At 49.9% G+C, this 24,175-nt stretch overlaps 1 protein-coding gene across 1 annotated transcript in view; it reads right to left on the bottom strand.

Annotated features, from left to right (window-relative positions):
- LOC144610705 (uncharacterized) overlaps positions 1-24,175 on the bottom strand; it is a 197,394-nt gene that overhangs the window by 87,014 nt on the left and 86,205 nt on the right. Inside the window, 7 exon segments of the mRNA XM_078429606.1 lie at positions 967-1,152; positions 5,337-5,492; positions 7,340-7,573; positions 8,331-8,453; positions 12,822-13,157; positions 17,769-17,838; positions 17,840-17,912. Coding sequence (XP_078285732.1) covers positions 967-1,152; positions 5,337-5,492; positions 7,340-7,573; positions 8,331-8,453; positions 12,822-13,157; positions 17,769-17,838; positions 17,840-17,912 — 1,178 coding nt within the window.

The following is a 24,175-nucleotide window of genomic DNA, read 5'->3' as shown; positions in this document are numbered from 1 at the left end:
TCTGAGGCAGAGAATTCCACAGATTTACAACTCTCTGACTGAAAACGTTTTTCCTCATCTCCGTTCTAAATGGCCTACCCCTTATTCTTAAACTGTGGCCCCTGATTCTGGACTCCCCCAACATTGGGAACATGTTTCCTGCCTCTAACATGTCTAACCCCTTAATAATCTTATACTTAATGCATGGAAGATAGACACAAAAAGCTGGAGTAACCCAGCGGGTCAGACAGCATCTCTGGAGAAAAGGGATAGGCCGAGGGCGTGCAGCGTAGGTTTACTAGGTTAATTCCCAGAATGGAGGGACTGTCGTATGTTGAAAGACTGGAGCGACTAGGCTTGTATACACTGGAATTTAGAAGGATGAGAGGAGATCTTATGGAAACGTATAAGATTATTAAGGGGTTGGACACGTTAGAGGCAGGAAACATGTTCCCAATGTTGGGGGAGTCCAGAACCAGGGGCCACAGTTTAAGAATAAGGGGTAGGCCATTTAGAGCGGATATGAGGAAAAACTTTTTCAGTCAGAGAGTTGTGAATCTGTGGAATTCTCTGCCTCAGAAGGCAGTGGAGGCCAATTCTCTGAATGCATTCAAGAGAGAGCTGGATAGAGCTCTTAAGGATAGCGGAGTCAGGGGGTATGGGGAGAGGGCAGGAATGGGGCACTGATTGAGAATGATCAGCCATGATCACATTGAATTGCGGTGCTGGCTCGAAGGGCCGAATGGCCTCCTCCTGCACCTATTGTCTATTGTCTATTGAATGGTGGTGCTGGCTCGAAGGGCCGAATGGCCTCCTCCTGCACCTATTGTCTATTGAGACCCTTAATGTCACCTATTCCTTTTCTCCAGAGATGCCGCCTGACCTGCTGAGTTCCTCCAGCTTTTTGTGTCTATCCTTGGTTTAAACTGGCGCCTGCAGTTCTTCCCTACACGAAGCCCGGAGGTGGATGGGAATGGAGGTCCGTACCTGGCATGCAGATGCAGGTGAACTCCCCGATGCGGTCCAGGCACGTGGCATCATTCTGGCAGGGCATGGATAAGCATTCGTTGATGTCCGTCTCACAGCGGGGTCCCGTGTACCCGTTCCCGCACTGACACTGGAAGGAGCCCTCGGTATTCACGCACTTCCCAAAGTGTTCGCAGGGATTGGCCCCTTCAGAGGAGAAACAAATACATGGGTGAAACTTTAACGCGGATGAAACCAAAGTGATACGTTTCAGTCAGAAGAACGTGAAGAGGCATTTATCACGCAGTCTGATTACCCAACTATGTAATATAAGAAAATAACTGCAGATGCTGGTACAAATCGATTTATTCACAAAATGCTGGAGTAACTCAGCAGGTCAGGCAGCATCTCGGGAGAGAAGGAATGGGTGACGTTTCGGGTCGAGACCCTTCTTCAGACTGATCTCTTACATTGACTTCTCCAACTTTAGATAGTTCCTCTGTCCCTCTCTTCCCCTCCTCCTTCCCAGATCTCCCTCTATCTTCCTGTCTCCACCTATATCCTTCCTTTGTCCCGCCCCCCTGACATCAGTCTGAAGAAGGGTCTCGACCCGAAACGTCACCCATTCCTTCTCTCCTGAGATGCTGCCTGACCTGCTGAGTTACTCCAGCATTTTGTGAATAATACCCAACTAAGTAATTCAGCTTAAGTTTAGAGATACAGCACGGAAATAGGCCTTTCAGCCCATCTAGTCCACACCGACCATCGTTCACCATTCAATGTCATCCCATGTTCACATCCACTCCCCACACATGAGGGGGAATTTCGCAGAGGCCAATTAAACCTACAAACCCCCACGCCTTTGGGATGTGGGAGGAAACGCGAGCACCTCCGAGAGCAGGAAAAAAGGTTCCCAACGTTGGGGGAGTCCAGAACCAGGGGCCACAGTCTAAGAATAAAGGGGAGGCCATTTAAAACTGAGGAGAGAAAAACCTTTTTTCACCCAGAGAGTTGTGAATTTGTGGAATTCTCTGCCACAGAGGGCAGTGGAGGCCAATACACTGGATGAATTTAAAAGAGAGTTCGATATAGCTCTAGGGGCTAGCGGAATCATGGGGAGAAGTTGGGCACGGGTTACTGATTGTGGATGATCAGCCATGATCACAATGAATGGCGGTGCTGGCTCGAAGGGCCAAAAGGCTTCCTCCTGCACCTATTTTTCGATGTATCTGTTTCACCCGGAGGAAACCTAGGCGATCACAGGGAGAACGTGCAAACTCCACACAGGCAGCACCTGATGTCAGGATCAAACCCGAGTTTCTGGTGCTGCAAGGCAGCAGCTCCACCAGCTGTGCCTATCTGAAGTGAACTAAGATCTGTACCAATTTGTAACTAATTAACCTACCAGTGCAACCTCTGAGATCTCAGATTACATCGTTTCCGAAGCTTCACGTTAACAACTGTGCTCGGGACCCTTTCATGACCTGGGGACTACCTGTACTGATCGAGGTCTCTCCTGCTCGGAGAAGGGTGATCGTGGGGGGGGGGGGGGGGGGTAAGAAGGGGGGTGCAATTTCCATGTCCCACATTTTTAACAGGTCCACCACTGGAGAGGTCCCGAGGGTGCTGGACTGGAGAGTTTCAACCTGCTTGTACACACTGGAATTTAGAAGGATGAGAGGGGATCTTATTGAAACGTATAAGATTATTAAGGGGTTGGACACGTTAGAGGCAGGAAACATGTTCCCAATGTTGGGGGAGTCCGGAACAAGGGGCCACAGTTTAAGAATAAGGGGTAGGCCATTTAGAACTGAGATGAGGAAAAACTTTTTCAGTCAGAGAGTTGTGAATCTGTGGAATTCTCTGCCTCAGAAGGCAGTGGAGGCCAATTCTCTGAATGCATTCAAGAGAGAGCTAGATAGAGCTCTTAAGGACAGCGGAATCAGGGGGTATGGGGAGAAGGCAGGAACGGGGTACTGATTGAGAATGATCAGCCATGATCACATTGAATGGCGGTGCTGGCTCGAAGGGCCGAATGGCCTCCTCCTGCACCTATTGTCTTTTGTCTAATAATACTGGAGTCAGACCAAATCTTATTCACCAGATATGCCCTGGCAGGAGAGAATTGCCCTGTCAAGTGAGACAAACTTTAGGACTTCACAGTTTAGAAGAATAAGGGGTGATCTCATCAAAACATGCAAGAGGGTGCTTAGAAACATAGGAAATAGGTGCAGGAGGAGGCCATTTGGCCCTTCGAGCTAGCATCGCCATTCATTGTGATCATGGCTGGTCACCCACAATCAGTGAACCTGTGCCTGCCTTCTCCCTTTATCCCTTGATTCCACTAGACCCTAGAGCTCTATCTAACTTGACAGGGTAAAAGGTCAAGATTTTGACCAGGGAGACATATTTTCAAGATACGTGATCGGTCATTTAAAACTTGGGTATGCAGAAATTTCTTCTTAAAGAGGATAGTGAATAAGTGAACTTGTCCAGAGTCATAGACTTGTACAGCAAGGAAGTAGGACCTTCGGTCCAACCCTTCAATGCTGACCAAGATGCCCATCTACGTCAGTCCCACTCGCTGGTTTGACCCATATCTCTGCCCCAAGGAGTTGTGAAGGAAAGCTTATTGGAAAATATTTAAAGGAGACACGAAGAAAGTTTGTACGTTTGGGTGTTACATGGCTGCGGGGATCAGACACAGGGACATTAACCTGGAGTAAATCAGCCGTGATCATATTGAACGGTAGTGCAGAATGGAGTGGCAGAGAGGCCTAGTCGTGCTCCGAGAGTGTCTTGTATTCCCGGGCAATGGTCAGATTGGGATGGGTTTCAATTTTATAATCATGTAAACCTTCAACAGAAAGGGTAAAATCCTACATGGGGTAGCCAAGGAGATAGGAGTTCCAGGATTGAATGATGTGTGTGCGTATGAGGACAGTAAACCAGTGCTCCTTAAACTGTTTCAGTGTCATTCACCCTTGAGTCTTTATCACAAAATTTCATTCACCCCCGACTAAATTTTCTGATGTGTTTTGGTAATTTTCGTCTTATTCGTCTACCGTTCGGCACGGTGGCGCAGCGGTAGAGTTGCTGCCTTACAGCGAATGCAGCGCCGGAGACTCGGGTTCGATCCTGACTACGGGCGCCGTCTGTACGGAGTTTGTACGTTCTCCCCGTGACCTGCGTGGGTTTTCTCCGAGATCTTCGGTTTCCTCCCACACTCCAAAGACGTACAGGTATGTAGGTTAATTGGCTGGACAAATGTAAAAATTGTCCCTAGTGGGTGTAGGATAGTGTTAATGTACGGGGATCGCTGGGCGGCGCGGACTCGGTGGGCCGAAGGGCCTGTTTCCGCGCTGTATCTCTAAATCTAACTCTAAAAATCTATTCTCCCTTGTGTATAATTTTATATATATGAAGTCATTCACCCCTCTTGCTTTATTCACCCCAAAATAATTTCATTCACCCTTGGGTGAACCATTCACCAGTTTGAGAAGCACAGAACTAAACGATGGAGGTGGCAGAACAGGTTGAGAAAGTTAAAAGCCGACGGAGTTGAAAAACAAAAGCACAAAGCAGAGAAGCCACAAGGTCAGACTGCCCTTCAGAACGCATTGGTTTAGCTACGACTGGAGTATGGCCAATTCTGGACACAGCGTCAGAGGGAGGGTGTGATAGGTATAAACATTTAGCAGGTTGAGAGACTTCAGCTTCACAGCGGGACTGAGAAGCCGGGCCTGTTGTGAAAGGTGTGGAGTCGTTCAAATCAGTAAGGATCAAGGCAAAGGAAAGAACCGGGAACTCCTTCCTTCGGTGGAAGGTCCAGAATCAGAGGTGGGAGGTAGGAGATCCAGGAGCAATGTGAAACCAAAACTTCTTTAGAGCAGTGCAGTCCAGGAACAGACCCTTCAGTCCAAGATGGTCACAGAACGAGAGTCCCGGGTTCGAACCTGAACTTGGTGTTATCTGTGTGGAGTTTGCACGCTCCCCCCCCCCCCCCGTGAATTTCCTCCGGGTGCTCCTGTTCCCTCCTAAATCCCAAAGAAGTGCAGATTTTTCCGTTAATTGCCCCCGGTGTGCAGGGAGTGTATGCAAAAGTGGGATAGTATTGAACTAGTGTGAACGGGTGATCGATGGTCAATGTGGACGCGATGGGCCGAAGGGCCACTTTCCATGCTGTGTCTTTCACGCGATTCACATTTGCACAGAATAACACGAGAGAAAAAAGCGATCACCAGGAGAAATGTTATAATCCAAATCAGGAGTGTGAAAGGATGTGACTTGCGTGCGGACCCCCCACAACTTTAACCCAACGCCTGATGCGATCGACCATTGTCGCTTCCACCAGCGGTCCAGTGCCACTGGGCTGCGTGCTCAACCCCTACCTATTGAACACTCGTCCACATCCTGATTGCAAGCAGGTCCGGAGAATCCCGAGGGACAGGTGCAGATGGCTTCTCCGTTCACTGGGTTGGTGTCACAGATAGCCCCTTCGTGACATGGATTGCTAACACAAGCATCTTCGAGGTGGCACAGCAAGCCTACAAGACACGGAGACAAGAGTTAAAAGGTGCCCGCAGGAACAGCGAAGGCCATCACTGCTCATTCAGTGTCGACACCTAGAGACAGAAAATATCAACGACCCCCACACTAAACAATCCCACTGAAGGTCGGACAAGCTCTGTGGGAACACAGAGTAACCTTTCAGCTCAGAGGCCTTTCATCGGGAAAAGTTCTGGTGAAGAGACCAAGACCTGAAGGGTGAGCTGTTTCTCCATCTACTGATGCGGTCAATGGTGACAACCATATCTGGCTTCATCATTTCTAGGAGCAGAATTAAGCCATTCGGCCCATCAAGTCGACTTATCTACAAGGGTCCTATCTGCAAGATTCACTGTTGGATCCAATACTGGTTAGAAGGGTCAGGGCTACAAACTCAGGCTTGGCCATGGATTATTGTACCTCTGCTTTAAAGGAAGCAGAGTCCGGGTGTTGCCAGCGGGCAGAATGGTGAGAGATCCTTCCCCACCTGGACTGTGGTGGATTGAGATGGTGATTCAGCATCACCGGCTCAAGAGGATCTCCATTAAACACTGGTCTATCTGGCAAGGCCTGCACCCAGAGCAAATGCAAAAAATAAAAACAGGGATGTAATGCTGAGGCTATATAAGGCACCTATTCACAAAATGCTGGGGTAACTCAGCAGGTCAGGCAGCAGCTCAGGAGAGAAGGAATGGGTGACGTTTCGGGTCGAGACCCTTCTTCAGACTGGTCTCAGTGGATCACTCAGCATCTGGGGAGATCTCCCTCTATCTTCCTGTCTCCACCTATATCCTTCCTTTGTCCCGCCCCCCCTGACATCAGTCTGAAGAAGGGTCTCGACCCGAAAACGTCACCCATTCCTTCTCTCCTGAGATGCTGCCTGACCTGCTGAGTTACCCCAGCATTTTGTGAATAAATACCTTCCATTTGTACCAGCATCTGGAGTTATTTTCTTACACTTTATAAGGCACCAGTCAGACTGCATTTGGTGCATTGTGAGCGGTTTTGGGCCCCATACCTGAGAAGGGATGTCCTGGCTCTGGAGAGGGCCCAGGGGAGGTCATAAGGTGATAAGGAATAGGAGTAGAATTAGGCCATTCGGCCGATCAACTCTACTCCGCCATTCAATCATGGCTGATCTATCTCTCCCTCCTAACCCCATTCTCCTGCCTTCTCCCCATAACTAACACCTGTACTAATCAAGAATCTATCCATCTCTGCCTTAAAAATATCCATTGACTTGGTCTCCGCAAAGAATTCCACAGATTCACCACCCTCTGACTAAAGAAGTTTCTCCTCATCTCCTTCCTAAAAGAACGTCCTTTAATTCTGAAGGTTTACGAATGATCCCTGGAATAAGTGGGTTAACATAGGATGAGTGTTTGATGGCTCTGGACCTGTACACGCTGGAGTTTAGAAGGATGAGGGGGGGAAATGACCAAAAGGTGAAGGGCCTGGATAGAGTAGATGTGTAGAGGATGTTTCCACTAGTGGGAGAGTCTAGGACCAGAGGGCACAGACTCAGAATAAAAGGACGTACTTTTAGGAAGGAGATGAGGAGGAATTTCTTTAGTCAGAGGGTGGTGAACCTGTGGAATTCATTGCCACAGACGGCTGTGGGGCCAAGTCAATGGATACCTTTAAGGTGGAGATTGACCGATACTTGATTAGTACGGGTGTCAGGGGTTATGGGGAGAAGGCAGGAGAATGGGGTTGAGAGGGAAAGATAGATCAGCCATGATTGAATGGCGGAGTAGACTCGATGGGCCGAATGGCCTAATTCTGCTGTTGCAACCAGTGTTGCCAATCAGTGTTGTGGACGGTGGGCGCGGGGTTAAACCGTTACCTGTCCTCCCGGAAGGGCACTGGCAGAAGAAGGAAGCCACGCGGTCGTGGCAGGTGGCACCGTGGAAGCAGACGGCGGTGGCGCAGTCGTCGATGTTCTCGCTGCAGTCGTCGCCGGTCCAGCCGTTGACACAGACGCAGGAGTGGCCGCCGAGCGCGTTGACGCAGGTGCCGCCGTTGTGGCACGCGTTGGGCTGCAGGTGGCACTCGTCCACGTCCTCGGTGCAGAACTGGCCTGGGGGGGACAGGAGCCCACACAGGGTCACAGACCGAACGTGCACTTCAGTCAGAATTTCTGGGATGTATCACACCAAAACAGGGATCTCCGAACTATGGCCCGCGGGCCACCACGGGATTTTATCCGGCCCGTAGCAAGCTCTTAGGCGGCGGGGACTGGAGGCAGAAGCTGCCGGCGAAGGTTGGCCGGAGAGCGGATCGCCACCGACCCAGAGCCGGGACAAGGCGAGAGATCGCAGCGCCCCCTCGCAAACAACAAGCCCAAGGAAACTCCCCTCCTCGCCACTGCCGCTCACCCCGGGGGGGGGGAGGAGAGAGAGAGAGAGAGAGAGAGAGAGAGAGAGAGGGAGGGGAGAGAGAGAGAGGAGAGAGTCGGGGTAGAGGGAACAGCGGGTGAGAGCGGGAGCGGGAGCGGGAGCGCGGTGAGGGGGAAGGTGTCAGAGGGTCCGGTGAAGGAGCGCCGCCACTCCTGGATGGGGTGAAGGGGAGGGGGAGAGGGGGGAGAGGGGAGGGGAGGGAGAGGGAGGGATGGGGTGAAGGGGAGGGGGAGAGGGGGGAGAGGGGAGGGGAGGGAGAGGGAGGGATGGGGTGAAGGGGAGGGGGAGAGGGGGGAGAGGGGAGGGGAGGGAGAGGGAGGGATGGGGTGAAGGGGAGGGGGAGAGGGGGGAGAGGGGAGGAGGGGGTGCTGCACCAATGCAGGGGATATTTGGACCCACCAAGTCCACTTGGTCTAGTTCTTACTAACGCTGACATACCTGTCCATTCAGGTGTGCACTGGCAATTGTAGGTGTTTACCCCATCTATACAGGTTCCGCCGTGCCTGCAGTTGTGCTTGGGGCAATCGTCAATGTTAATCTCACAGTTCTGCCCTTCAAAACCTAATGAGAAACGAAAGAAAATAAGGATCACTAAAAACAATAGCACGATAACATAAATGTTCAATTAACCTACAAACCTGCACATTTTTGGGGATGAGGAAATCGGAGTTTGAGTTCAGTTTATTGTCACGTGTACCGAGGTACAGTGAAAAGCTTTTGCTGCATGCCAACCAGTCAGCAGAAAGACAACACATGATTGCAATCGAGCCGTCCACAGTGTGCAGACACATGATAAAGGGAATAACGTGAATAACGTTTAGTGCAAGATAAAGGCAGTAAAGTCCAATCAAAGATAGGGTCTCCAAATGAGGTAGATGGTAGTTCAGGACTGCTCTCTAGTTGTTGAGAGGATGGTTCAGTTGCCTGATAACAGCACCCAGAGGAAACCCCCATGGTCACACGGAAGGGCGTGTAAACTCCACACAGACAGCACCGAAGGTCAGGATAGCAGGAACATTTAGGCAGCAGCTCCACCAGCTGATGCACTGTGCCATCCCTGATGGGCACGAGAGAGTGACTAGATTACAGGGAAATAATGTCTGATTGGTGGGATTGAGCTGAGCTAGCATAGATTTAATGGGCTGAATGGCTTTCCTTAATGTCAGAATGAAGAAGAAATACTCTGGAGGTCCCAACCCAAAATCTTATCCATCCATATTCTCCAGAGATGCTACCTGACCTGGTGAGTTACTCTGACATTTTGTATCTAAGAAATAAAGGCAACCCCTTTACTTGTAAAGTGGCTCCATGTTCTGGATTCTCTTGCAAGAGGAAAGATCCTTTCCTTCTTATCCACATCAAGACCAAGACAAACCCTAAACCCTACTCATCGAGATAGACAGACAAACAAATTCAAAATGGAAACATGTCCTATGGCCCCCTAAGTCCACACTGAACCCCAACCATCCATCCATCCATTTACACTAATTCTACATTAATCCAATCCATATTTTACTCTCTCTACATTGTTATCAATTGCCCCCTGATTCTACCACTTACTTACACACTAGGAGGCAATTTACAACATCCAATTAAACTATCAACCTGCACATCCTTTGGGATGTAGCAGGGAATTGGAAAACCTGGAGGAAACCCACGTGGTCACGGGAGAACATGCAGACTCCCCACAGACAGCAGCGGGGGTCAGAAACTGGCTCTCCGGCGCTGTGAGGCAGCTGCTCTACCTGCTGCACCACTGTGATGTATCGTAATGGGTGTCACAACCGTGCATATGCTGTAAGCTGCAGACAGTGGCTGAGGACAGAGCCAGGCAGGGTTGCTAAATGTCCCGTATTAGCCGGGACATCCCGTATTTTGGGCTAAACTGGTTTGTCCCGTACGGGACCGCCCTTGACCCATATTAGGCCCAGGGGGCGCTGTAGGCCCGGACGCTGTAGGCCCCGACGCTGTAGGCCCCGATGCTGTAGGCCCTGACGCTGTAGGCCCGGACATTCTAAGTTTCCGACATTTTAGCTCCAGACAGTCTAGGTCCGGAGGCCCTTGCGTCGCCTAACGGAGGTTGCTTAGCAACCTGCTTCCCAGCCCGGGAGGCCGCCATTGGTGGAGCGGGAGCGGGAGTGAGATAGTTGGCACACTCGAGCCAGGTGCCTTGAGAAAGGCGGTCAGCCCAGCATCGCCTGCCTGGGCCACTCACTCCCTGAGCCAGGCACTCCGCCGTCTTCACTAATTCAGTCCAATTGACGTGAAATCCTTCCAATTACTTCCTGCCCCATAGAAAAACTTTTCCTCCCGGTCATGAAATGAATCCGCCATAAATATCCCCCTCCGGTCATTCAGGAAGCAATGACGAATTGCTAAGTGGTCTCTTGCTTTTAAAAAAATATGGGAAAAGTAAGACAATATGAACTTGTAACCTCTAAAAGCAACGGTATTTGACTTTGCTCACATGTTTCCTGTTTGACCGCAATGCTGCCTCATCCTTCTGACCTCATTGCCTTGGTTTAAAGCAGCCAAATGTTTGTGGCTTTTCATGTCCACTGATTGGTGCTTGTGTGGCCCCATAGATCAAAACTCATCCCATAAATAGTTATAAAGGACATTTAGGGATGTCAATCTTGCAGTCCGAGAAAGCGTACCACCCGAAACCTCACCCATTCCTTCTCTCCAGAGATGCTGCCTGTCCCGCTGAGTTACTCCACCATTTTGTGTCTATCTTCGGTGTAAGCCAGTATCTGCAGTTCCTTCCTACTCGTGCTCTAAAACTGCCTCGGTCTAAAGAAGGGTCCCGACCTGAAACGACACCTAACCATGTTCTCCAGAGATACTGCCTGACCCGCTGCGTTACTCCAGCATTTACTGTCTTCCCTTGGTAAATCAGCGTCTGCTGTTCCATGTTTTTACCCAAACTGCCTTCCCTTGTTGGTATTTCTAAACTGTTTCAAACTGCCAATTTCATTAATTGACCTTACTGTAGTACAAGTTGCGGATGATAAAATAAACCAAATGAGGGCCTGCTGTTGCAAATGGCATTGTGCCAAGTGCCCAACATTGTATGTGCAAGTTGCAGCCTATAGACAATAGACAATAGGTGCAGGAGGAGGCCATTCGGTCCTTCAAGCCAGCACCACCATTCAATGTGATCATGGCTGATCATTCTCAATCAGTACCCCGTTCCTGCCTTCTCCCCATACCCCCTGACTCCGCTATCCTTAAGAGCTCTATCCAGCTCTCTCTTGAATGCATTCAGAGAATTGGCCTCCACTGCCTTCTGAGGCAGAGAATTCCACAGATTCACAACTCTCTGACTGAAAAAGCTTTTCCTCATCTCAGTTCTAAATGGCCTACCCCTTATTCTTAAACTGTGGCCCCTGGTTCTGGACTCCCCCAACATTGGGAACATGTCTCCTGCCTCTAACGTGTCCAACCCCTTAATAATCTTATACGTTTCGATAAGATCTCCTCTCATCCTCTAATTAGCCTAGTTGCTAATCATTGGTGTGGTTCAAAATTACGTTCAAGTTCTTCAGGAAGGCTTGCTTCCTCTTGGCATGAGCACCTGTTCATATGGAGAGCTTTGGGGCCCTCGATGCCACCAAGGAATAAAACTGAAGAGCCATCCTCTTTGGGTTGTCTCGATGGTTCACAGGTGCATCGCTGGGCAGCACGGTGGCGCAGCGGTAGAGTTGCTGCCTAAGAGTCAGAGACCCGGGTTCCATCCTGACTACGGACGAGGTTTGTACGTTCTCCTTGTGACCGTGTGGGTTTTCTCCAGGATCTCCAGTTTCCTCCCACACTCCAAAGACGTGCAGGTTTGTAGCTTCTCGATGAGTAAGTATGTCAACGGTTATGGGGAGAAGGCAGGAAAATGGGATCGCGAAGGAAAGATAGATCAGCCATGATTGAATGGCACAGTGGAAACGAGGGGCTGAATGGGGTGTTTCTGCAACTATGACTTACGAAGGCGTTTACCTTACATACGCAACTGAGTGTTACTCAGTCGCCAAGATGTCTCTACCGTGGGCAAACAGGTTAACAGCCTTACCTGGCAAACAGTGTAGGAAGGAACTGCAGATGCTGGTTTAAACCGAAGAAAGACATAAACAGCTGGAGTAACACAGCAGGACATGCAGCATCTCTAGAGAGAAGGAATGGGTGACGATTCGGGTTGAGACCCTTTTTTCAGACTGACAATAGACCATAGGTGCAGGAGTAGGCCATTCGGCCCTTCGAGACAGCACCACCATTCAATGTGATCATGGCTGATCATTCTCAATCAATACCCCGTTCCTGCCTTCTCCCCATACTCCCTGACTCTGCTATCCTTAAGAGCTCTATCTAGCTCTCTCTTGAATGCATTCAGAGAATTGGTCTCCACTGCCTTCTGAGGCAGAGAATTCCACAGATTTACAACTCTCTGACTGAAAAAGTTTTTCCTCATCTCCGTTCTAAATGGCCTACCCCTTATTCTTAAACTGTGGTCCCTGGTTCTGGACTCCCCCAACATTGGGAACATGTTTCCTGCCTCTAACGTGTCCAACCCCTTAATAATCTTATATGTTTCGATAAGATCCCTTCTCATCCTTCTAAATTCCAGTGTATACAAGCCTAGTCGCTCCAGTCTTTCAACATACGACAGTCCCGCCATTCCGGGAATTAACCTAGTGAACCTACGCTGCAAGAATATCCTTCCTCAAATTTGGAGAGCAAAACTGCACACAGTACCCCAGGTGCGGTCTCACTAGGGCCCTGTACAACTGCACACAGTACTCCAGGTGCGGTCTCACTAGGGCCCGGTACAACTGCACACAGTACTCCAGGTGCGGTCTCACTAGGGCCCTGTACAACTGCACACAGTACTCCAGGTGCGGTCTCACTAGATTGGTGGGTTAAACAGGTTAACAGCCTCACCTGGCAAGCAGGCGCACTCGTAGGTCAGATCACCAGTCTGCCGGCAGGTGCCACCGTTCTGGCACTGCGAGGGGGCGCAGGGGATGTAGGTGCTCTCGCACTGGCGCCCGGTGTAGCCGGGCGGGCACTGGCAGCGGTAGGTGCCCGGGGCGTTGGCGCACACCCCTCCGTTCTTGCAGAGGTCGGGCGCCCGGCACTCGTCGATGTCTGTGCGGCAGTGCTTGCCGCTGTAGCCTGGCGGGCAGCTGCAGTTATAGCGGTTGTTCCAGTTGGTGCAGCGGGCACCGTTGGCACACGGGCTGGCGGCGCAGGCATCGATCTGCGAGCAGTCGTCTCCTGCGGAGATGAACGAGAGGACGTCACCACTCACCGGTGAGCAATGGCAAAGTGAACGCAACTCACCCATATCAACGCCCCTCAAATCCCATCAACTCCCCCCAAACTCTGCCACTCACAAGCACACTGGAGCCCACCGAGTCCACGCCGACCAGCGATCACGCGTTAATACTAGTTCTATGTTATCCCGCATTCCCTACACACTAGGGGCTATCTGCAGAGGGCCAATTACCCAACAAACCCGCACTCCTTTGGGATGTGGGAGGAAACTGGAGCGCCCGGTGGAAACCCACGCGGTTACGGGGAGAACGTGCAAACTCCACACAGACAGCACCGGTGGTTGGGATCGAACCCGGGTCTCTGGCTGTTAACCCGTTAACACTAGTTCTATGTTATCCCTCTTTCACATCCACTAGAGGCACTCAACAGAAGTCAAGTAACCTAGAAACCCGCACGTCTTTGGGACGTGGGAGGAAACCAGTCACAGTGAGAACATGCAACCTCCACATAGATCACACTGGAGGCCAGGATCATGCACCCTCCACGTAGATCACACTGGAGGCCAGGATCATGCACCCTCCACGTAGATCACACTGGAGCCAGGATCATGCACCCTCCACATAGATCACACTGGAGCCAGGATCATGCACCCTCCACATAGATCACACTGGAGCCAGGATCATGCACCCTCCACATAGATCACACTGGAGCCAGGATCATGCCTATGTCACCTGTTATCTGTAGAACTACCACCCCGGCACGCTCTTATTTTCCTTTCCACTGCACACTCATCCCTCATCTCAGAGTCCTCCATTTCGTTTCTAATCCCCCCGTTTTTCCCCTCCCCCTTGTCCCCTTCCAGCCATGCCCCTCTCAGATCTCATGCCTCAACGTCTCTCATCAGACCCGTGTTTCATTTTCACCTCCAGCATTTGTCACCATCTGCCAAACTCCCCTCGACCCTCCTCATTTGTACCCACCTATCACTTGGCAGGCTTTGTCCCGTCCCTAATACTCTGTTCCAGCTTCCTCCCCCTACTCCGTCTGACTGAAGGAGGGTCCCAACCCGTACTCTTGCCTGTCCATTCCCTCCGCAGATGCGGTCTGACCTGCTGAGTATTTCCCTCCTGTAATTTATTTAAAGACTCAAACTCCTCACTGAAGTGACTATTCTTTCTGTGCAAGTTTGGTAGGAGTCCAGAAGTATTAGGATATCGCAGAGTAAAACAGCATGGAAACAGGCCTTTCAGCCCATTGAGTCCACATAAAGCAACCATCACCCTGTACACCCACCCCATTTTATTCTCACCACATTTACATCCACTCCCCTCAAATTCTACCACTTACCTGCCCTCTCGGGGTCATTTACAGCAACTAATTAACCGACCAACATGCACAGCGTTGGGATGAGGGAGGAAATCAGGGAACCCAGAGGAATTCCCCGGTTATAGGGGGAACGTGCAGGCTCCACGCTACGGTTGCCAACTTCCTCACTCCCAAATAAGGGACAAAGGTGACGTCACCGCCCCGCACCCCACGTGACCTCAACCAGCCAGCGGCCACGTGCTCCCGCTCCACCAATGGTGGCCGCGCAGGCCGGGAGGCGGGTTGCTATGCCACCTCCGTTAGGTGGCGCCCGGGCGTACAGTGTCCGGGACTACAGTGTCCAGGACTACAGCGGCCCCTGGGTTACAGTGTCCGGGCCTACAGTGTCCGGGCCTACAATGTCAGGGCCTACAGTGTCCTGGCCTACAGCGCCGTCCGGGCCTAATATGGGACAAGGGCGGTCCCGTACCAGACAAACCAATTTAGCCCGAAATACGGGATGTCCCGACTAATAGGGGACAGTTGGCAACCGTAGTCCTCGCAGACAGCAGGAGAGATCAGAATTGAACCCGCGTCACTGGAGTTGCGGGTTGGCCGTTGTACTAGTTGCACCACTACGCTGCTCAATAGATGCATGCATGAAGTCTCATGATCTGCTGGACTACAGACCTGGTGCCTGTAGCTGGGCTTGTACTGAGAGGCTTTCTTCAACTGCTACGGACACAATGGGACAAACGGTGTCTTGGGTTTTCCATGATCCTTCGACCATTCTACATTCCAGCCGCCAATCTCAATGCTTGTACTTCCAACTGTCCCCACCAGGTGGCAGTGGGCAATGGGATCCCAGATTGATTTGGCTCTGGTGAAGCCACCAAGCACAAAGGCGACTCCCAGCCCATTGGTGACTGACCACTGACCAGGACCCGATCAGTTGCCATTGTGGTCAATAGTATCAATGAAAGTGTTCAACCACTGTGGTACTAATGGTGTTCTAGGTGGAGTATGGTTTACTCCTGCACATGACCATCATCGTGTTACTTTACCATTTACTCCAAAGTAATGATAGTAAATCTAGACCTAAGCACAAAGTGCTGGAGGAACTCAGCGGGTCAGGACAGGCAGCATCTATGGAGGGAATGGCAGATGACATTTCTGGTTGAGACCCTTCTTCAGACTGATTGCAGCACTGGAGAACAATGCTCCTCCTTACAACTCACCTCTCTTCTGGCTTTCTCCCCCTCACTTGCCTCAAATTGCCACTAATGTATATGAAGTGGATACAAAAGTGGGATATTAGATCTAGTGTGAGTGGCGATCGGTCCTCAGCATTGACTTGGTGGGCTGAAGGGCCTGCTTCCTTTCTTTCAGTTCAAAAAGTATCTGGATGAGCATTTGAAGTGTCAGAGTGTAAAAAAGCTATGGATCAAACGCTGATTGATGGGATTAGCGTAAATCAGTACTTGATGGTAGGTACTTAATAGATACGGTGGGCCAAAGAGCCAGTTTATGTTCTTTATACAGAATGACCACGACTCAATATAAGGTTTACCCAGCAAATTGACCGAACAGGGACGGGATAGCAAGGTGGGAATTCCAGAGTTTTGGACCTGGGCAGCTAAAACATTGGTGTGTGGGGCATCCAAGGTCAGAGAGTTGAAGTGCGAAGATGGGGAGTGAGCGTGAGATGTAATAATCAACTCTTGAATCTGCTGCATGTAACACTAAGATATCTCGCCTGGGTAGGTGCTGGGTGTAAGTTCCCGATCTTAGCTGTGGCAGAAAGGAAATGGAGAGTTGGGGAAATCAAAGCCTGCCCAGTGAGCAATGCTTTGCCAACTTTCTTTGCCAAGCTACTGAAGAATGGTCCCGAGCCGAAACATCCCTTATCCATGTCCTCCAGAGGTGTTGCCTGGCCCGCTGAGTTACTCCAGCACTTTGCATTCTACACAAGATTCCAGCATCTGCACTTCCTTGTGTTTGCCAAGATTCTTTGCCTGATCCATGAAGACCAACAAAGCACAGAGAGCTGGAGGAAATAGACGGGCGACGTTTCGGGTCAGGACCTGTGTTCAGACTGAACTGACCTGAAACATCACCTGTCCATCCCTTACACAGATGCTGCCTGACCCGCTGAGTTCCTCCAGCACTGTTTTTTTGCTCAGTCTTTTGGCCGTTCGATACTTTGACTTTCCTATCCTGAAGTATCTTTGTGTATTGCCCTCCCCACCTTTAACTCTCTGGGTATGCAAGCAAAGAATGTCACTGTGCTTAGTCACGTGTGACAATAAAGTATTCCATTCCTAATTCACTGGTCCATATTACGGGAGCACAACCATTATTCCAGGGTCTTGACTCAAAACGTCACAAATTCCTTGTCTCCAGAGATGCTGTCTGACCTGCTGAGTTACTCCAGCATTTTTTGTCTATCTTCGGTGTAAACCAGCACCTGCAGTTCCTTCCTACACATTATGATGGCAGCCTTATCCTGGTTCCCAACCTGAATGGTCTTCCATCCATTCCCTCCGCAGATGCTGCCTGACCCGCTGAGGTCCACCAATGCTCAAGATTCAAGCACCTGCAGGTCCTTGTGTCTCGACTATCATAGCTTGCCCTGCCCTGATTTCCACATTTCATCGTTCCCTCCTGTGCTGCGAAAACTGCCCAGTGATCTGCTTCCAAGCTATGGGGCGGCACGGTGGCGCAGTGGTAGAGTTGCTGCCAGAGACCCGGGTTCGATCCCGACTACGGGCGCTGTCTGTATGGGAGTTTGTACGTTCTCCCCGTGACCTGCGTGGGTTTCCTCCGAGATCTTCGGTTTCCTCCCACACTCCAAAGTCGTACAGGTTTGTAGGTTAATTGGCTGGGCAAATGTAAAAACTGTCCCCGAGTGTTAACGCGCGGGGAATTGCTGGGCGGCGCGGACCCGGTGGGCTGAAAGGGCCTGTTTCCGCGCTGTATCTCTAAAACTGAAAAAACTAAAATATCACCTTCACTGGAGATATAAGAAAATAACTGCAGATGCTGGTACAAATCAAAGGTATTTATTTACAAAATGCTGGATTAACTCAGCAGGACAGGCAGCATCTCAGGAGAGAAGGAATGGGCGATGTTTCGGGTCGAGACCCTTCTTCAGACTTCACTGGAGAAGTTTGAAGTGCCACCTCCTTGCCCATCCCACGATGTGCCCTCCTCACATGCTGAAGGATTGCACCCCACCCAATCTCCCATTCTGCCTCACCCAATGGCCCTGCTGGGCGTTCATCTGGCCAATGCATCACGACTTACCTCTGAACCCCCGAGTGCAGGTGCAGGTGTATCGTGCCGTGCCTTCCCACAAGTAGCTGCCACATATTCCCTCCGTTTAAACACGGTGACCTTTGGCAAGGATCAGGAAACTGGCACAGGTTTCCGATAAAACCAGACCGACACCTGAACAAAGCAAGAAAGAAAGGAGAAGGGGGGGCTTCAGCTCAGTTGTGCTCTTTGGAAACAGCAAACAAAAATCACAGCATCAGATTGTTAGAATATAGAACATTGAGCAGTACAGAAGATAGACACACAATGCTAGAGTAACTCAATGGGTCAGGCAAAGTCTCCAACCCAAAACGTCGCCCATTGCTTTTCTCCAGAGATGCTGCCTGAGCCTCGTAGTTACATCTGCATTTTGTGCCTATCTTGGTGAACACCGGCATACACCATTCCTTACCACACATGGAGCAGTACAGCACAGGAGCAGAGCCCTTCGGCCCACGATGTCTGTGCCAAATATGTTGCAAAGATTAACTAATCTCCGCGACTATCTTCCGATCCCCATCCCTCCCTCCCCTGCATCTCCTCAATAACCTACTCAATAACCAAAGTCTGGAGTCTCTTTTTTGCTCTGGTTTATTTTCACCCACATGTTTAGACCGTAATGTTGTATCCTTATTGTTTTGATGTGTTTATGGTTTATTCTTAAGGGCCTATCCCACTTAGGCGATTTTAAGGCGACTGCCGGCGACTAGGCTGTTGCCGAACGTTTGCCGGGGTGTCGCGGGCATGATCGTGAGGAGTCTTCAATGAATCGTAGCAGATCTCGACGCGTCACAGAAAAATTTTCCCGGTATAAATTTCTGGGCGACAGCTGGCTTGTCGCCAGGTATGGTAGCTTATTGCGGGAGCTGTCTGTCGCACGCTGTCCCTAGGTTTGCTAGGTTGTCGCAGATGCATTTAGAAGCACGTAATATTAAATTAAGAAAAGGCATTTGAAGATACCAGAAGAGAGTTTTGTTTAACCAATTTATTTACCGTCAGGACATTTGACAGGTAGATTGGAGGCGACAGTTTGACGGTCAGGTAAGCGTGGGAATTTCGCGATGTTTCCGAAGACGGTGTAATCTCTAAGCCAGGTGCTAGTTTCACAAAAGAAGTAACTTGTATCGACCTGACTCGGCATTGTCGTGGTCAATGTCGTGGTCATTGTGGCGGTCATTGTCGCGGTCATTGTCGTGGTCATTGTCATGGTCATTGTGGTGGTCATTGCCATGGTCATTGCCGCGGTCATTGTCGCGGTCATTGCCGCGGTCATTGTCGCGGTCATTGTCGTGGTCATTGCCGTGGTCATTGTGGTGGTCATTGCCGTGGTCATTGTCGTGGTCATTGTCGTGGTCATTGCCGTGGTCATTGTCGTGGTCATTGCCGTGGTCATTGTCGCGGTCATTGCCGTGGTCATTGTCATGGTCATTGCCGTGGTCATTGTCGTGGTCATTGCCGTGGTCATTGTCGTAGGGTAAAAGAAAATTTTGGCGATCTGCTATGACTTTGACAGTCGCCGGCAATCGCCTTGAAAATCGTGTAACTGGGACAGGCCCTTTAATTGTTAACTGCATGTTTGTGTTGTCATTTGTAAGCGGAGCACCAAGGCACATTCCTTGTATATGCACATACTTGGCCAATAAAGCTATTCATTCATTCATTCATTCTATCAAAAAGTGCATCTTAATCTTGTGGATCTGCCTTACCACGGAGGACTATATTAAATGCTTTACTAAAATCCATGTAGATAACACCCAATACCCAATGCTCTATCATTCATATCCATGTGCCTATCCAAAAGTCTTTAACATATATGCCTCCACCACCAACCCTGGCAGTGGGTACCAGGCACCCTCCAACTTCAGTGAAATAAAAACCTGCCCCTTACATCTCCGTTAAACTTATCCCCCTCTCACCAGTGGTATTCCCACCTGAGGAAAAAGATTTCTGACAGTCCATCTATCAATGCCTCATTATTTTATACACTATCAGATCTCCTCTCAGCCTCTGACCCTCCAGAAAAAACAATCCAACTTTGTCCAACCGCTCCTTACAGCTAAACAAATAACATACGAAGATTGGAGTAGGCCACTCGGCCCTTCAAACCTGGCCCACCCCCTCAGCATTACCACGGTTGATCTGACCTATCGTCAACTCCTCTTCTGTGCCAATTTTTTTGGCACCCTCAATTCCCTTATTTTCTCTTTAAATACCCCAGTGATCCAACTTCCACAGCTCTTCCTGGGTGGAGAATTCAAATGAAGTCTGTGTCATTAGTTGCTTGACGAGATGGTTCGTCCAGGTTCACACAGCATAGAAAACATCGCACCAAGTTAGTTCAGTTCAGTTAGTTTATTGTCACGTGTACCGAGGTACAGTAAAAAGCTTTTGTTGCCTGCTATCCAGCCAGCAAGACAATCCAGAAAGACAATACATGATGACAATCGAGTCACAGTGTTGCCATGGGATCAAGCATCCATCTGCACCAGTCCTACAATCATGCTATGACATTCTCCCAACATTTCCATCCACCCCACCATCTCCATCCCGTGGGATTCGACTACCTCATGAAGCAATTCATGGTGGCCAATCTTTGGATCTGGGAGGAGACAGAGCACTTGGAAGAAACAGGGGCCACAGTTTAAGAATAAGGGGTAGGCCATTTAGAACAGAGATGCGGAAAAACTTTTTCACCCAGGAAAGTTGTGAATCTGTGGAATTCTCTGCCTCAGAAGGCAGTGGAGGCCAATTCTCTGAATACATTCAAGAGAGAGCTAGATAGAGCTCTTAAGGATAGCGGAGTCAGGGGGTATGGGGAGAAGGCAGGAACGGGGTACTGATTGAGAATGATCAGCCATGATCACATTAAAATGGTGGTGCTGGCTCGAAGGGCCGAATGTCCTCCTCCTGCACCTATTGTCTATTGTCTAATTAGTTTGAATACTTTTTATATATGGAAATTATTCAATTTGCTATTCAAATTAGAAGTAAAAATTACAAAATATATTAGCAAGAGCTAATATGCTTTCAAGAGAGAGTTAGATAGAGCTCTTAAAGATAGCGGAGTCAAGGGATATGGGGAGAAGGCAGGAACGGGTAACTGATTGTGGATGATCAGCCATGATCACAGTGAATGGCGGTGCTGGCACGAAGGGCCGAATGGCCTACTCCTGCACCTGTTGTCTATTGAAACACATTTGGTTACCAGGTGAATGTGTAAGGTCCACATAGACTGCATTAGTGGTCAGGATTGAATCGAGATCTCTAACTGTGAGGCAGGACACTACCAACCGCGCCACTCAGAAGTGCCTGGAAACTGGAGCAGGGACTGCTCTCAGTGTGTGTGCCATTAAAACGTAAATGAAAACTCAGGGACCTCTGACTTTGGTAGCTCCACGAACACTCTTACTGCTAAGTTACTGGACTAGCATCCATCAACCCAGGTTCCAATCCCATGCGGCAGCTCCACGAACACTCTTACTGCTAAGTTACTGGACTAGCATCCATCAACCCAGGTTCCAATCCCATGCGGCAGCTCCACGAACACTCTTACTGCTAAGTTACTGGACTAGCATCCATCAACCTAGGTTCCAATCCCATGCGGCAGCTCCACGAACACTCTTACTGCTAAGTTACTGGACTAGCATCCATCAACCCAGGTTCAAATCCCATGCAGCAGCTAGAGAACTTAAATTCAATAAAATAAATCTGAGTATTTCAATAAAAATCTAGCCTCAGGTGCAAAAACTATGGAGTTACCAGATTATTGCAAAAACCCATTTAGGTCAATGGAAAAATAGGTGCAGGAGGAAGCCATTTGGCCCTTCATTGTGATCATGACTGATCATCCACAATCAGTAACCTGTGCCTGCCTTCTCCCCATACCCCTTGATTCCACTAGCCCAAGAGCTCTATCCAACTCTCTTTTAAATTCATCCAGTGATTGGCCTCCACTGCCTCTGTGGCAGAGAATTCCACAATTTCACAACTCTCTGGGTGAAAACGTTTTTTCTCACCTCAGTTTCAAATGACCTCCACTTTATTCTTAGACTGTGGCCCCTGGTTCTGGACTCCCGCAACATTGGGAACATGTTTCCTGCATCTAGCTTGTCCAGTCCTTTCATAATTTTATACGTCTCTATAAGATCCCCTCTCATCCTTCTAAACCTCTAGTAAATACAAGCCTAGTCTTTCCAATCTTTCCTCATATGACAGTTCCGCCATCCCGGGATTAACCTCGTGTACCTACGCTGCACTGCCTCAATAGCAAGGGCGTCCTTCCTCAAATTAGGATAGTGCCGTTCAAGAAAGGAAGCCACTATCCTTTTGTACTGTTGCAGGTACCATCGCAACATTAAGAAACATTTAGAGGGTATATAGATAGGATAGGTTTAGAAGGATATGGGTCAAACGCATGTAGGTGGGACTAGTGTAGATGGGGCATGTTGGTCGGAATGGCCAAGTTGGGCCAGAGGGCCTGTTTCCAAGCTCTATGACCAGCCCCGCCAGGTCTAGTCTAGATACGATTCCAGATCCAAGTGTTGGATGGCGCTCAGCTGCTTTCCCAGTCCTGGGGCAACCAGGGTTGGACAAACAAATGCAAGCATTACCAGCGATATCTACCTCCCGTGAAAATAATCGCTGGTTTACACCAGAGGGGCCAAATGGCCTGTCCCCTTCTCTATGAACTGTTGATGATTTCAAAGCAAGGGAGGAAACGTGAAGGCCAAGTTATTGTGCATTGTTAAAGCAGACATTGAGAGGCTCCTGATTAGTAAGGGCATCAAAGATTACGGAGAGAAGGTGGGAGAATGGGGTCCATATGTTCATAGGCTATAGAAGCAAAATTAGGCCATTTCGGCCCATCAAGTCTACTCTGGCATTCAATCATGGCTGACCTCATGGCTCAATCATGGCTGATCTATCTCTCCAAACCCCATTCTCCTGCCTTCTCCCCATAACCCCTGACACCCGCACTAATCATGAATCTATCTCTGCCTTAAAATATCTCTGTTGTACGGACATCTGTGGCAATGAATTCCACAGATTCACCACCCGAAGACGAACAAAATTCCTTCTGGTCTTATCTTCTACACTGTGTGACCCGAGAGGGTTGATGAGGGAAAAGTAGATCAGCCGTGATCGAACAGCAGAGCGAACTCGATGGACCGAATGGCCCAATTCTGCTCCACGTCTTGTGATCTTATGACTGTGTTGATGGGGAGGGAGAAAATGTGACTTTGCGGGAGAGGGATTAATATTAGGAGACATTTTTCCACCAGGAAAGAAAGAACTTGGAGTATTGACTTGAGTGCAGTAACAGAACATTAAGTGATAGCATCGCTGGTAATAAATCAGGACAAAGTGTGCGAGCTCGGATTTCTCAGGCTTTAGCCTGCCGACCAACAGCTTGTTCTCATCAAGTGGCCTGGGATGGGAAAAGGCTGTTAGCTCTCAGCCTTGGCACTTCCCCACTTTCCCACACTGTCATCCACCTGGCCTCTCCCACACCCACCCACCCCCAACCTCCTCTCCACCCCCCACCCCCAACCTCCTCTCCAACCCCCCAACCTCTCTCCACCCCCCACAACCTCCTCTCCACCCCCACAACCTCCTCTCCACCCCCACAACCTCCTCTCCACCCCCCCCCCAACCTCCTCTCCACCCCCCACCCCCAACCTCCTCTCCACCCTCCCCCCCAACCTCCTCTCCACCCCCCCCCCCCACAACCTCCTCTCCACCTCTCCCCTCCTGCAGCAGCTGCCCTCCCTCAACTCCCTACCCGTTGGTTCTCGTGATGAGCTCCACTCTCCCCCCCCTCCCCCCACCACACAAACCCCAGCGTTCACGAGGAGTTTGAGGCGGGACAGGGAGATCCCGGCTGTTCCGCTGCTCTATCGAACACCCCCGACGCCAATCTCCCTCCGCTCCCGAGGGCAGTGGTGGTGCAGCAGTAGAGTTGCTGCCTCACAGCGCCGGAGACCCAGGTTCCATTCTAACTACGGGTGCTGTCTGCACAGATTTTGTACATTCCTCCCGTGACCGTGTGGGTTTTCTCCGGGTACTCGTGTTTCCTCCCACACTCTAAAGACTTGCAGGTTTGTAGGTTAATTGGCTTCGGTAAGATCTGTAAATGGTTCCTCGTGTGTAGGATGGTGTAAGTGTGTGGGGATCGCCGGTCGGCGCACTCAGTGGGCGAAGGGCCTGTTTCCCACGCTATATCTCTGAACCTAAACTAAGCTGAACAATGTTCTTGATGGGTGACGAGCAAAGCGATGGGGGATGGTGAACAAGGGGAGGTGGGGGATTGGTAAATTGTACAGACGGACGAGGCAGGATTTAGATTCAGAAAGACGTTGATCTGACAATCCAGCTGTTCTCTGCGGCTGTTTGAGAGG

Source organism: Rhinoraja longicauda, chromosome 37 (genome assembly GCF_053455715.1).
Source record: "Rhinoraja longicauda isolate Sanriku21f chromosome 37, sRhiLon1.1, whole genome shotgun sequence".
Classification (NCBI taxonomy): domain Eukaryota; kingdom Metazoa; phylum Chordata; class Chondrichthyes; order Rajiformes; family Arhynchobatidae; genus Rhinoraja; species Rhinoraja longicauda.
The sequence above is the reverse complement of the archived record's forward strand: the minus strand, read 5'-3'. Positions and strand labels throughout refer to the sequence as shown.